This window comes from Glandiceps talaboti, chromosome 1 (assembly GCF_964340395.1).
Source record: "Glandiceps talaboti chromosome 1, keGlaTala1.1, whole genome shotgun sequence".
NCBI lineage: Eukaryota > Metazoa > Hemichordata > Enteropneusta > Spengelidae > Glandiceps > Glandiceps talaboti.
Genome location: NC_135549.1, coordinates 28,941,646 through 28,957,752, shown reverse-complemented (window position 1 = coordinate 28,957,752; position 16,107 = coordinate 28,941,646). Strand labels below are relative to the sequence as shown.

Sequence of the window (16,107 nt, the reverse complement as noted above, 5' to 3'; positions counted from 1 at the left end):
GGGGTTGTGGTGGTGTCACATATGGTATGAAACTCTTGATGAAATTCAGACAACGGTTATAATATTGTCCAAGTTATTAAGACTTCAAGATGTAAGGAAAACCCCACAGAAGTTATACTTTTTACATAAAATGGAAAAAAAGTACAGCTGATATTATGGGGGAGAGCTTCCACTATCACGAGACAGGGGTAGTCTGTAACGTACGACATGGCGCCCTCACACATCGGCCAACCCCTCGGACGTCGGGAGAGAGGAGGCCGGTGAGGGCGGAGCGACACGTCGACGTATTTTATCACAGAGAGAAGACTAGCCAAGGAGAGTAAGAAAAAAGGGTTTATATCACCACAAAAATCATTCAGTTGATCAATCATCGCACACAAAATAAGTTTTATTTCACCACAAAATTTAATCATTCAATCGATCAATCATTCAGTCAAATAATCAATCAATCAATAAAATGACCGATCGCTCGATCAATCAGTTACACGCTCGCCTAACCCTGTGATTTTACCGTCTGGAGACAGGGGGAGAGGGGGTGGGAAATATTACGTGTAAATGAATGTGGTTGGCAAAGCCCGGGGAAGGGTGCCATGTTTTATTAGGAACGGATGAGAGGATATGTTACAGCATAGAACCCGTAGATTACTTTCACCAGACTATCCCTCCAACAGAGGCGGTCATCAAGTCGAAAACGTAAACATGTATCAGGAATGTCAATTCAGGCAAAAATTCCGAGGTAAATTAGCCCACATATAGATCGGATTTTCAGATTGACTATCCCTCACATGTAGCCGTTGGTGAAACGACATGTTCGGATAATAATTCAGCGAATTGACAATGTGTTTACATCTGGAAAAAGAAATACTCAAATTGGCGACATTGTCCCCAGATTGTCGTTGTTATTCCAACCAATAGTTTCATCGTCAGAAAATATACACAACACGCAAGTTTGGTGATCAAAAATTCGCAGAAACAATAATTTTATTTCCATTCCTTTGTTTTCAGACTTGAAAGATCACATATAGCAAATTAACGTTGATTACATTAAAAGTAGTTTGAGGAAGATTTTCCGTCTCTACGGATTTGGTGACAATAATTGTAAATTTCCAGACAGAGTTTCGAATGTAAGGAAAATGATATCCACAAACTGGATTTACAGATGACAGCTAGCTGATAGAAATAATGGTGGCAACCTGTTGATTTCCTTCAATTCATCTATCACCATACATAAGTATATACTTGAATACATAAACACACACACACACGCACGCGCGCGCACGCACGCACGCACGCACACACACATACATACATACATACACATGTCACTTTCCGTCACAATAAAAAAGTTTAATATTTCAAAGCATAGCAAGTCAGATGTTTTAGTACTCTGATATCATGGATATATTCCAATTCAACAAACAAACAAACAAACAAACAAACAAACAAACAGACAGACAGACAGACAGACAGACAGACAGACAGACAGACAGACAAACAAACAAACAAACGATACTTTACTAACATTGGCATCTTGCTTTTAAAAATATACGGATTTCTGACAAACTTTTAATAGATTAACCTTGCACTGTGAATTAGTCCCCCCCACCTCACCCACCAGCATCCTTTCCTTGGCCCCTCCGAGGCTCTCGCTCCAAAGTTGTACTTTGAAGTCGATCCCATCCTGACGTGTGTGTGTTTAGAGGATAGAACAGCCACAACAACACTGTTGTGGGTAGTCCGGTGCGTGCACATTACGTTCATTTCCGAACACCCAAAAACGTGTTCTCGTATCCTTCCACTTGTACATACACTCAGACACCGGCACAGCTCTCAAACGTTGACGCTGTAGACAGAAAATTGAAAAATAATTGTGACATTTTAACACACGTAAAACTCCGATTTCCAGGGTGACATAAATGAAGAAATCGGACATTTGATACTAGAACGATACTTTATTATAACTCTCGACTTATTATTTGTGTTTTGTAATATTATCAGAAATACAATAGTGTGTACTGTCGGTAGACTACTTTGCCACCAAAACTACATTCGTATATCTTTTGACGACCAACATCCTCAATATTTTGCCGCCAAAATTACTTTTTTTTTCTTTTGACGATCAACCTCCTCGGTAAACTACTTTGCCGCTAGAATTATTCGACTAATCTGCCTCGTGTTCCATAATATTTTAGCCTAACTCAACTCAATTTTTAGACTAAACGAATATAAATTATCTTTATCTCTTGGTTAAAGTAAATACTTCAATGGTAAAAAATATCATGGTCACAATATTTGCCTTTTTAAAAGTGACCTTACAGTATTTACGTCGTTAAATTCAAAAGTCGTCATATGTCAGTCAATTATTCCAAGTACGTATACAATAATGGCAAAAGCCGATAAATGTTTATACTTGCGTGGGTCATACTAAGAATTTCTTACTTGTTGTATTTGTCGTTCCATACTGAAGGCACTACGGTGTTCACCCATGATCCTCTGAGAGTGGTTGTTAATTTCGGCCACTGGATAGCTGGAGATAGGCCATAAATAGGGCAAGGTCTGTTCAAATATGACTTGTCCACTGACAGTGCGTATTAAATGGTCTGGCATATCAGTCTTCTCCATAATGTAATCATTTTTATGATTGGTGCTGAAAATGTAACCATCTTTGGTTAATTATCAGTGAATAAATCGTCATCTGTTTGACTCGCTGTCTGTCTAGTCTGTCTGTCTATCTATCCGTCTGTCTGTCTTCACTTGTCTAGCTGTCTATGTCCCCTTCTCTCTCCCTCCCTCCCCCCCCCCCCTCTCTCTCTCTCTCTCTCTCTCTCTCTCTCTCTCTCTCTCTCTCTCTCTCTCTCTCTCTCTCTCTCTCTCTCTCTCTCTCTCTCTCTCTCTCTCTCTCTCTCTCTCTCTCTCTCGTCGTTCGAGTTAAAGGCCAGGGTTTCAATCCAAGTTTCTCACACATGTGTTATCTTATCAGTGGAGTCATGAGGATTACATTAGGGTTATTCTCTTTGATTCTTGGCCAACTTTTTCCTATAGTTTTGTCAGACAACTGTTTTATTTACACCTAAAGTTTAAGTGGGCCTTTAAATTGTACAACATCACACAAGATGTCGCCACTCTAAATTATCATGTGACACATCTTACATTCATTACATAAGCTATACATATAGGATCTATCTATTTGATACGGTACTTTATAATTTGATAACCCGTACTTACAATTTAATGGTCAGCTTGATATAGTGTTTTATCATACGACAACCCTTGCATGCAGTGCATGTAATACGACCATCACCACCACATGTAATACACCTACAGTCAACGAGGAGAAACTCAGTTTTAGTGTATGCAATTCGTATAAGCTCAGAAAATGTTATGTGCAATCAAGTTCATGTCTTGCTTACTTTGCTGAATTAGGTCATTTTAATATCATCAAATTGATGAAATTTCTATAATTAGGTAATATTTTAATGGAACTCTGGGAAAATTCATCACTGTTTGAAAACGATACGAGATTCTGAATATAATCACGTGATCTGTAGTCCAATATAGAAAGATATGTTTAAGCAATAACCCCCGCCGAAGGCGTTATGTGTTCCAAAATGTAATGACATTATTAAATAAACCCTGTATATCACGATAGTAAACTCCATTGTGTCAGAGTGTAGGGTTAGTTTAATGCACTTCGAGTAAAATGTCAGCTTTGCATAATTATTCTAAAATTCTGTTAATTGGGTTGGATTCTAATATGCACTGGACTTACGATTTTCTTCCGGAACCATGACACCAATGACACATATCTTGATAGCGGTGACCTTCAGGGTTAGTTTTCCATACATGACCACTTGCATTGCATGAATGACAACGTACACGACCACGACCATAGCAACGATGACAGCGGTTGAAACCTCTGGCATGACACACATGACACGGCTGAAATTGAGAAAGAGGAAGTGTTTTTGAAACGAAGAGGAAGCGTTTTTGATCACGAAGGACTTTATGCTTCAGAAGAAGCTAGTGTTATATCGGGAATATGATATTTCTTCTCTGTAGAAAACACTCCAACAACGAACATGTTCTTCGGAAATCTTTGTATTGTAGTAGTAATTTGAAATTAAAATGGTAGTAAACGAGCATAATAAAGTTTTAGTTCATAACAGGTTTACATTAATTTCCAACAGTGAATTTTTGGAGGGGTTGGGGTGGGGCCCGGTCGAGTGGTGACAGAAGGTAGACACATAACCAAATTGGCCATGATCTTTACGGTATATAGCCAACGAGTCAAATTTCGAAAACAATGTTACTGGGCTATATGCTTTTCGAATATACACTTCTCGACGTGCCCTTCCGGTGAACCCACATGCATACTGTCCAAAATATATCTCTGTCCGTCTCCCTTCCCCCCTCACCCCCCCCCCGTATCAAAATAAATACTGACTGTTTGCCCTTCCCATGACCAATACAAAAAAATCCCCGTCACCGAGAAATAATCATTAACGAACAGCTTTTTTAAGAAGAGCTTCGTTCGTTACACCTGTATGAACTTTGGCATGCAACTGACATTTGACATTGTCAATCACCATATACATCGAAATTTGATGACTTTAAAACTTACTTACCAGAACAAAAGCGGTATGCGGGACTTCCATTTCTCTGACTTCATCATGGAATAACATACTTGCAGAAGCTGGGATGTCCCATTGTCCTGGTGGGTAGCCATTCATTGGTCCGTCAACATGTTCGTAGCCATTGTATGGTGTCCAGGCTCGACTGGTGTAACGAGTCTCAGTGAAAGTTTCAAGTTCATACTGTAATATTATGTAAAAGTGACGTCATTTATAAAGTTGCCGAATTCTCAGCAAGCTGTATTTATAATCAGACTGATTTTAATATATTAACATTGCTACATTTTATCGACTGGCTAGGGCGCAAAACCTAATTACAGAAGAAACATTGTTACTTTTTGTTTGTGTGAGACACTTTTATCTTAGCACATTATTGTTACATTGTAAATGATGTAACGTGTTGAGATATACATGTTATTTGACACAAATAAAATGTGTAATAATGTTACTTTTGTTATTGTTATGTGTCCATAGACTGTGGCAACGTTGATAAGATTTCTGTCAAGCGAAAAATAGCTTTATTTGTAAGGGGCGAGCTCAATAGTTCAATGTATAGTAGGATAAAAAACTAAATTCCTATACTAAGGCCTCAGGACCCCCCCCCCCCCACACACACACACAACTAATTTGGGCAAATTGAAAATTGTTTCAGACTGCACAATCAATTTCAAATCAGTATTTAGTAGTATGTAGTGCTATGAATCATGAAGCCAGTATGTAGTGACTGCGGTGAGTAAAAAAGCTCTTTTGTTGACATTTTACTTTATTTTAGTGCCATGCATTTACTATAGCAAAAACATTCTTCCATTATTAATATTTGTATTTAGGTGTACAAAACATCCATTTTTAAAAGTAAAGTATATTTTGTTGGATGGAAACTAAAATGGCTCACTCCACACACCCCCCCACCCCCAAAGTAGAATTGTCTTTTTTTTATCATTGAACATTTGATCTCTCCCCTAAATACATCGCATTGTAGAATATGCAAGGTACATTTATTTCCAAAACCCATGTTTTCAATTACAACTAATGAATGACTTATCCAAAAAAACAACTTGATTGTACTTATCAAAGAATATTTCATATTTTATTTGCGAAGGTCAAATTCGTTGTTTTTCACACCCAACCCCAACCATTAGGTTGGTTCAATCTTCTTAAATTCGGGTTTGAAATAGTCCAAACGGGCTTTGTGAATTCAGTACTTAGACACCAGTAGTTAAAAGTATTTTTTAAAAATCAACAAACCATGCAATGTCTTTAAAATCTAATAGAAGAGTTGTAGTTCTCTCTACCTAGTATATTTATACACAATGCATTACTATATTTAGAATTGTGTAACCACTTACGTGTAGAGCACTTGATGGGGCTATTGATTCTATCGACATTTCTTTTGCAGGTTTGGACCCATAGCAACAGTTGTCATTAACAAATCGGACCATGGCGTCACGAGCCTCGTCTTCGGTGATATTAGCATTACTGTAACAAAACGATAAAAAACGAAGAGATAAATCGAATACAAAATGTAAAGATATGTTGATTTTGTGTCTAACACAGCAAATTTGTATTTGTTACTTCAAAGCAAACACCAAACCTATTGGACAATTTTTGTTGAAAAAAAGAAAAATTAATGTTACAATGTACAGATGTAAAATCCCAGTTCAGTTCTACTGTAGGCACAAAACCCTATCGTACATAACATATTAATACATTGTGTCACGTCTTTATTTTGTAAGACTGTTGGAGGTAATATGGTGTTAAAACAGTGAATGTCCAAATAGAAGTGAAAAGAGACGCTTCAAGCTACGGCTCAAACACACAAACAAACAAACAAACAAACAAACAAACAAACAAACAAACAAACACACACACACATACATACACATGCACGCACGCACACGCACGCGCACCCCAAACACATGTAATTATGTATTCATAGGTTATACACTTTTTAAGCCGTATGTCTATATGTATTTGTCTTTTATCTACATAAAGTCATCAGACAAACTTACGATGAGTATGTCTCTGCAGGTCTCTCTGTGTCCGGAGGAGGTTGATATGGTGGCGGTGGGGCAGCAGCTCCTATAGGAAAGATGATAATACATGTATATATGTTGATATATTATTACTTAACTACAATGTGAAATAATAATAATATATACTAGTGGGAGAAGACTAACTGCTATAAAATAGTAAACTTTCACATTACTTGAATATTGTATTATTTATAGTGATTAGTTAGAATATCAGAGTTATACTTACAGTAATTCATCAATTTTATTTTTATTTGACAAAATAGACACAAACTTCCGAACACACATGAAGCACGTCTTTTCAGGGTGTTATTATATATTATATTATTGCCCTGATATTGGGTTATATGCCCGAGGCGCAATGATATGATCAGGGTCGCGTAAACTTGCTGAGTGTTGCTACTGAACAAGTCCTGATTTTTCTCTTCAGTTTCACTGTCTGAGCTGGATTCGTCAGTGCAAAACGTCAATGAATCTTACAGATTGTTGTTTCTGTGTAATTGTCCGTTCTTTTGGTCGTTGGTCGTTGTTCTTTTGATCCCTGTGGTACCCCAGTGTCAAGCGGATAGAATGGTGACTGGGTGGAATTCACAAGTACACACTGACTGCGACCACAACACTGCAACACTGACAGTGACGATTTAAAGATTGTGGCGATGCCTCCCCCACGACCTTTACGTGGAACACTGATGATACTATAGCCTGGTGGAAGAACATCTGTGATGAGGGATGAATCACTTTCATTGTCACGAAGCCATGTCTCGGCGAGCATTAAAATATCTAAGTGATGGTCTTGGAGGAATTCATTGATGGCTGTAGATTTATTAGACAGTGATCGGCAATTCATGAAGGAACAACGAAGAGTGTTTCTTCGATGCTGATCAACAAATGAAGTTGCTTGAATTATCTCTATTTTGATTTCCATGTCTTCACAGTCATTTAGTCGAGTATAGAATGTAGCGACCGACTCACCAGGCAGTTGCGATGCTTGTCGGAACTGGTATGTGTAATGTGTTGCACTCCAAACTTTTCTTCGGTCGGCGAAAACTGTTTGGTGAGTGTATGAAGTGTCTTGTCATAGTCCTTTTTGTCACCTCTGTATCTGGTAGTCTACATAGTATTCTTCGTAGTACGTCTTCACCAACACAATATTGTAGCAATGCGCGTTTCCTTTCAGCATTAGTAATCGCCATCGCCACAATTAGGTTTTCTCACTCTCACTTGAAGTGCTTCGAATAGTGGGAACGAAATAGATTGTGCAGCCATCCTAGATTTCTGTTTTCCTGATTTATCCTCGTCGCCAGTGTAAAGTCTTTAGATGAATGTGTATATGTTTGTGTGAGTGGGTTGATATAGATAGAGACATAGGAGACAATGTTTGCTATTTGAATGCTTACTATACTTTATTATTCAATAGGACCACTTGGTAGTTGAATGTGTGTTTGTGGAACTACATATAATGTTCAAAACAAAGTCGCGTGTCAATCATTTTGGTCGCCATCATTGCTAGCATTGTGTTTAGGATAACTTCAGAACGCGGGGGTTCCAATGTTCTCAGCATATTACACATGTTACGTGTACAAATAGCAGTGCTGCCATCAGAATAGACTGTGTGATGTTGTAATGTCAAGTGACATCTTCACTGCAAACAGCTGATGTTTGCCTTGTCACATCACTTGTCAAACGAGGTCACCTTCGACATGGGTCAAATTAATATGAATATGTTGTAAACGTGGGTCACGCGATCAAAGTGTTTGTGTACACAATTTTGGATCGGAGGCTCGCAGCGTATTATGAGCTATCGCACTTGTTTTTTACCCATCCTGCTCTGCACCCCCTCCGGCCTCCTCTGGTTAGTAACTCACAATTTTACTTACCCTGTCCAAATCCTACATTCTCATATCCCTGGATCGGTTGATAACCCTCAATACTAGATACATTTTCAGGGTCTCCATAGGTCGGTTCTGCTCTGCCGTCGTCATCTTCCGGATCAGTATCAGGGCCGTCATCCCATTTATATCCACCGCCTCCCTGTGATGGTTGCCATGGACCTTGTTGCTGGCCTCCAGCGGGTTGACCTGGATGTTTGAGAAGAAAAACAGCGATAGGGAGGTCTAATAAGAAACAGTGTAAAAGAAATGTACATGGACTAAATGTATGGTCACGTGGTATTCGAAAATCAAGAATAGCAAATGCGTGGATTTGCACTATGAAAAGTATATTGGTTTACTGTGGAACGGCTAGGGTTTTTTTTTTTTGCCACGTTGCCAATCTTATATAAAAGTAGGAAGTTAGAAGTCGGAAATCCACTGACGGCTTTCGTATATAACAAGCATCAATTTCTACGTTGCAGTTTTTCTCGAAAAATCAGCAACTGGACTCCAAAGTCCGGAGTCAACAACGACAGTAACAACGAAAGTAAAACGAAACCTGTTGGATAGTCCATTCTTATAACGCTGTAGTCCCTTGGTCTGACGTTCCGGGACAGGTTTTTATCAAGTTCCTTCAAGCTGAGAGTATGGGCCTGCCAGTGATATCGATTTGATCTCAAACTCTATATCAATGCACAAATTAAATTTTGTTTTTATAAACCTATTGCTGATTGGTTTATTACGTTCCGGTGTCAGCAGGCGTACGTATTGATCGACGAATAGAATAACGTGTAATGTAGAACAGGAACTACATTCTAGGGGGCCGATAACAAAGTGAACGGGCTAATAATGTTGACGTTAACGACACGTCGAAGATGATAAATATTGGCGACACATATGATTTATAGATTGTCGTGTTTTAAGCACAACTGATAAGGTTCAGTAGTGAGTGAGTGACTGTCTGTCTGTCTGTCTGTCTGTCTGTCTGTCTGTCTGTCTGTCTGTCTGTCTGTCTGTCTGTCTGTCTGTCTGTATGTCTGTCTCAAAAACCGCTGGACCGATTGTCATGATATTTGGTGGGTTTATCACCTTTGGTGTGTAGTTTGGAAATTGTTCAAATCAAAATGATCTTACCACCGGTGTGTGATTTGGGTCAAACATGTGATTTTGATCAAAATCTTTAAACTCAAAAACTACTGGGCAGATTGGTCTGAAATTTAATGGGAACGTTCTTATAGAAATGCTAACTAACAAGTAACAACTACAAGACGTCAGAGCCGTTTTCCTATCCCCCGATGACCTCGAAAATGGAATGTAAACTTGATATTTTACATAAGTGCATGTACATACCAGTAGTTCAACATTCATGCATTGGTAATATTATACGGTCATGATGTTTGAAAGTGAACCATCACGCTGTGTGCCCCGAGCTCCGGTAACAACAATAGAATTTTCGGCCATACTCTGTGTATACATATTGCAACAAATTAACTAATGTTTACAAATTTAAGCTTGTCTAGTAGCATAAGTAGTTGTATATAGGTCACTAAATGCAGAAGTGCTCAGAATTTTTAAATAGAATATGTTGTTCACACTTCTACATATATTTTAAAACATGAAGTCTATCTGTTGCTTTAATGGAACGTAGCACTTTACTTTAATTTTAATAACCATCACAGTTTGTATTGATAAAAAATATAATCAAACGATCATGTTATGAAATTCAATGTGAACTAAAGGACTATGTTTTTGCGGAGTTACACAAAATATACACACAAAGTAAAGACATCCTTGGTGTTGCTATTTCAATGAGTAATAACCTGGTTTTAACCTGTTTTCCTACCAGAAAAAAAAGGACATGAGAAAAAGAATCCCACACACCAGTCAGTGGGCAGTGATGGAATATCTCACACGAGTTGGGATATTTGGCTCGTGTGAGACAAACATTCCCATAGACCCCTTACACGAAATCGTGTGAGATATTCCATCTCTGCCCAATGGGATGTGGGATTTTATTCATCTTTTTATTCCAAACTAGGTTTGACTTTGTTTGTTATTGTTCGATTACACCATCATTCCATCACATTCATTTTTATTCCAGAGTTGTCATATGGAACAACTCTCCAAGCAGAACACACGTTCCATTTTCATATTTCACGTTGGCGCAAAGACCTCTGGGAAGCAAAGATGATACTGGCGCTGAGGCCTCTGGGAAGTACAATCCTGTTGAACAAGTGCGGTATTCGTAGAATTCTAGAACTCTGCATCCATATAATTCTAACGTTTGAATTGAATTGAGTTCCATATAAAATGTAGGGACTTGAATAACAATCAAACTGTCGGGATAAAGGGGTTTCTGTGCATTTTTTCCTGGTCTTTTTCTTGCACATAGAACAAATCTAGTCAGGCAAAGTAGTTTAAAGTCGCACTTGAGCGTTGTGAACACTGACATTTCACTGCTTTTCAATGTAAGTACACTGTAAGTTTAATCAGATATAGACAACAATTTTCATGTGAATTGGAATTTTAGGTTTGGAAGGGTATTGGTATTCTACGAAGTTGAAATTTCAAGAGACAGAGATAATATGACTATATGTAATTTTCCAATAGCGGTTATTATTTTCGCTGCATGTTTGCATATTTCACTTTCAGAATATCAGCATATATATATATATGTATACCCGTATATAATCTCACTGATCTCCTTAATCCCAATGTATATACCGTTGCCAATGACAACATTCGAAATATTCTTTTGATAAAACAAACCCCGGAAAACACTAGACATCCCTTCATAAAATACCAACCCCTACTAAGTAGATGCCATATACGACGTTTGCCGAAGCAATTGTCACGACCGGTTCACAAAACAAATCGCCAGTCGTCAAAACAGGTTGTAGTCAGTCGTCAAAATAGGTTGTAGTCAGTTGTCAAAATAGGTCGCAATTTATAGCAAACTTATCAAATACAACATCATGCACGTGTATATAGCGTCACGGTAGTCTATGCAGACAACATACTGACCTACTTTCACTAGCACAATGAGTTAGCTTACTTTCTCTGTACACACGTTGATGCAGTTTTTTGTCATTCAATTCATCCCTTCCTCTTAATATTTCCAACAACCAAAAAATTGTCCGTCTCTAAAATCAACTAAAATTATGTAAAATCATGACAACAACACATCAATGACAGCGTACAGGTGGTGTTGTTATCGCCGATGTTTTACCTTCCTTTCATAATTTCTCAGAAATATTACGTGTATGCTCGTATTATACTGGTATACGCGAAACATATTGAAAAACACAGTTAAAAACAAAAATGGTCGAGCGGCTGCCAGAGACGACAGGAAATTGTGGCAACATAGCCATGCATAAATGTGTCAGGTCAAGACTGCTATTCAATGACGTATACACACTGGTACATTATTGATCTTTAAGAATAGTACAAAGCTTGTTGTACACAGCACACTACACGTTAACTGTTACACAACATACACACCATGTATTTTCTAACGTCTACATCTGGGCACACTTACCTGGATGTGCCATGACTTGTATAATGATTTACCGTTGCGAATATAAAGATAAAAAAGTGTAACCAGCTAAAAATTGAACGAGAAAGGACTAAATCCCGTGTGAGATCCCACTGTGTGATGTACCATGCCAGTACAACACTCTCGATTGAAACGAACGCGTTTATTGATACACGGCAAACATTATTGTTAGTTGCTATGCAACAACCAACCAAACATTCGCCGCAGAGGGAATATGGAATGCGAGGAAATCGGGATGTCGCAATCTTAATGTTACTAAATCATATGTAAGATATAATTGACAAAAAACTTGTTTTTCTCAATTTTACCTAAAATACATGAACTGTAATATTTTATTAATATTTAATTTCATGGACTTATTATCTATAGATAGTCTTCTGATCAACGAACCGAGTCACAAGGAATTGTTGTTAGCTTATGAACCATGGCAAATAGCCACAGATTTGCTCTAGTAGTCTGACCCCGCCCCCCCCCCCCCCCACCCCTCCATGTACGCCTTCTACCTGTTAGTGTTACTGATTCATGGCGAATGGCTTCGCGGCAATTGTGACGACATCGACGGTTGAATGGAGTTTTACACATAATTGAAGGTTGTTGCTATTGAGGGCATTCAGTGTACATAATACAGGCAGTGTCATTGAAATCAACGGATTCATTGTGTTATATTATCGAAACGTCCTTCTAGCTTTGTTACGATGGAAGATTATTGATACAGAAACATATTAATTAATAGAACTCGGCCTTTTTGGTATGTACACGTCATCAAATGAATTTAATGTAAACTATTCTATGTGTATTAGAAGTGGTGTTAGGTTGCCATGACAACAAATAAGACGACAGTTTTAATGTTCCTGATATATTATAGAATTGAATTACCACCAAGTTAGTAATTTGAAGTCATGGCAATTCCTTGGACTGCACTATCGTGGTCTTATTTATTATACAGAGTACTTTATCATCTAGCGTGGCTTCGAATTTAATATCAGCCATTTTCAAATCGTACGCGCTGAATGTTTCGTTGTAAGCAAGCTATAAGCTGTTTAATAGCAAAGCGATTAGCTAGTGCCTCGTCACTATTCTCAAAAAATGACTTAAGTTTTTTATGGGGTTGTCTATAAAGTCTGAAAATGATGTATATTGCGTTCAACAGCTCGATATACTCGCTGAAGTAAGCGTCGGATGAAAAATAAAACCGGAAAACGGTTTTGGAAAGAGCTAAAAATAAACCAAATAAAGACCCCCAAAACACAGCCAACATTTCAATTGATGAGGTATGGTAACTTTACGATATAACCACGCGTATTTGAAATGATCAAATTTATAAGACTATAGTTGATTATTCATTGATTTATGTAATTATAATGAATTTTTTATATCACATAATCATGTACAACGGGAAATATTGATAATCCTTGACATTCATGATCATCATGTTTTGAATTCTATGTCTATCTCTATAAACGATGCATTGCCTTCAAACAACCAAACAGAAATGTCACCATTCATCTCAAATCTAGATTAGAAAAATATTTTAAAAATCATACAGAAGATTTTATTTGCTAATGTGTGAGCTAGTATCAACTAGAAATGCAATGGGGCAGAAAATATGCTGGAAAATTTACGCAGCCCATCTTTCGCTTAAAAAAATGCTTTTAATCAGATTAACCGTTGGATAAATGAACGGATACTAGGCTAGGAGTATTGAAATACGATGTGTCGCTCCGCCCTCACCGGCCTCGTGAGCTAGAGGCCTAGGGGTTTACCGATGTGCGAGGGCGCTCCGTTACGGAGTACCTTACCGACTATATTGAAAAATGATGAACTCTGGTCATTCTAATGACCATACTCACACAACGTGCTAAGACTAAGTTTAAAATCAAGGTTAGTTTATAAGCTGCTTCTAACAATTACATTTCATAGTGATCATTAAAGGGGCAACATAGGCTCCCTATTCGGCTAAAGTCAACATGAAAACAAACTACGTGCGAAACATATCGACATTCAGCTGATAGAGGTGGTGAATTGGGCACAAAGATTCTTTATAAATTGAGACTGGTGCGATTTAAATATGTTTGTACCTCAGAAATGTGTTATGATATAAAGTTTCATTTTATATCTTATTATATTATAGCATTACCAATTCCAGTGAATTTTGTGACGTCATCGCCGTACATTATTACTGATAATGTACTCCGTTATTGGGCATCGCGGCCCCGGAACGAGCATAACAATACAAGCTTATTTGTTCTGTTTCTTCATACGACTAGGTATCTTTTCGAAATGTATGTTGTTACTTATGATTGTCATTTCCACTGTGTAAAAATACAACGCATTCATGAAACAAATTTGTGTTCACAGCAGTTCATTGAAGTGTATATGTGTGTGTACGTGTACGTACGTGTGTCGCTATGATTAGTATTCAGCTTCCGGGCCGAACATGGCAGACGATGTTCAGCGCTGTGTATATTATACGTTGTTTTGCGTTTCTCGGTCTACAAATTCACTGGAATTGGCAAAACTATAAAATAATAACAATAATGTATGCCCTCCCAGTCCATAATGGACTCAAGCAAACTTTGCACTCCATAATGGGCTCGGCTGTCACCTCGCCCATTATGTCGTTCAAAGTTTGCTTTCGTCCATTATGGGCTGGGAGGGCGTACATTATTGTTTAAATATATGTCGAGATCTATACAGTTTACTAGATATGATTCAATGTGTTATATTGGTTGGTATAATATAAGGATATATCCATGCATGAAACACAAGGTAACCACCAAATATCATAAAGTTACAGACTTTACTCTCAGACAAAGTAACCACCAAAGGGCACACAGTTACAGACTCTGCCCCTTTAAACAAAAGTAACCACCAAAGACCATACACTTACTGACTATAACCATTTAATATCTATTATTAAATGACAAATTTTCAAATTTAAAGTCATGTACTTCTGACAAGACAATCCAGAATCTAGCCAAATGTGTTGCTTATAGTTTTAAAATGAAGGAATGAGATCATTAAAAACATGTAATTCAGCTTCTGTGATGATTATGTTATCTTTACTATCATCAGCTTCTGTAATGATTATTTCGCTTATAACGCTCTATTCCGATTATTTTCTGTATATTTATATTTTTTAAATATTTATTTTCATTTTGTGCAAACGGTGGCCTAATTTACTGAATAAACTACCAAGTAAATCTAAATGAGGTGATGTACTTGAAGGACATCAAAGATGATTGACATGTGTAGATTGGGCTCTATAGTTTTACATCCAGGGGGTGTCACCTCTAGAACAGGTCTGTGTTCTTCATTTGTGTGATTTCCCATATTACAGCAGTAGCCTTATTTGACAGACTGTAAGATACGTCGTGTTGTCAAGCCCTATCTGAGTGCTGACTGATAGCGTGGTACGAATGTCTGTATCTTACAGACTACCTTTATATTATTTGATAGGAAGAGCTATAACAAGATGTACAGATGTTGAATAACGAGTTGATTCTAACTCAGAATTTATCCAGTTGGGTGAATTTGATTGAATTATCTTGTCCATACGAAACAACTTCGAATCAGTCAATTTATCCAACGGCGGAGTCTGAGATGTCCTCCAAGCCCCCCCCCCCCCCCCATGAAACTACTTATAGATATTCATCATTGGTTTCAGATTAACGAAGAAAAGAAAAGAAAAAAATACCCAGAGTAAATTAACGTTTATAAATATCAATATTTTAATTTTATTCAAAATGTTCATACATGGATCTAATAACAGCTGCTTCATCAAAAGCCAGACTTGAGTAGTCTACCAATAAAATAGCATGTGTATTAAAAACAATACCATAAAAAGTTACCAAGACCTGCACGAACTGTGATTTCCGATTCCTTTTCGATTCTACTTCACCGCGCTATATAAATATGCCAACTCATTACAGAATGCCCCTCAGTTTAAATACCCTGTACAGTTTTAAAGCTAAATGATTAGTAGTACTATCGAAGTGAACAGTAACTTCTTACAGCGC

General features: G+C 37.6%; 1 protein-coding gene across 2 annotated transcripts; it reads right to left on the bottom strand.

Annotated features, from left to right (window-relative positions):
* Positions 1–999: 999 nt before the first annotated feature.
* On the bottom strand, positions 1,000–12,206 carry LOC144438643 (protein SSUH2 homolog). Of its 2 annotated transcripts, none has more exons than XM_078127776.1 (9): positions 12,071–12,206; positions 8,539–8,739; positions 6,641–6,710; positions 5,978–6,107; positions 4,626–4,814; positions 3,770–3,939; positions 3,226–3,318; positions 2,440–2,647; positions 1,000–1,843 (listed from the first exon to the last, which is right to left on the bottom strand). In XM_078127776.1, the coding sequence occupies exons 1-9, from the start codon at positions 12,081–12,083 to the stop codon at positions 1,697–1,699; spliced, it is 1,221 nt and encodes a 406-aa protein (XP_077983902.1). In that variant the 5' UTR covers positions 12,084–12,206; the 3' UTR covers positions 1,000–1,696. The 2 variants fall into 2 exon arrangements, with proteins under 2 accessions (XP_077983902.1, XP_077983892.1); XM_078127766.1 differs by lacking the exon at positions 12,071–12,206 and adding an exon at positions 9,092–9,201.
* Positions 12,207–16,107: the final 3,901 nt, after the last annotated feature.

Excerpts from the sequence above, each read along its gene's own strand:
- LOC144438643 (XM_078127766.1), bottom strand. Across the intron at positions 6,108-6,640 it reads CCTGCAGAGACATACTCATC|TAATGCTAATATCACCGAAG; the intron begins GTAAGTTTGTCT and ends GTTTTGTTACAG. Across the intron at positions 2,648-3,225 it reads ATCAAGCTGACCATTAAATT|CACCAATCATAAAAATGATT; the intron begins GTAAGTACGGGT and ends TTACATTTTCAG.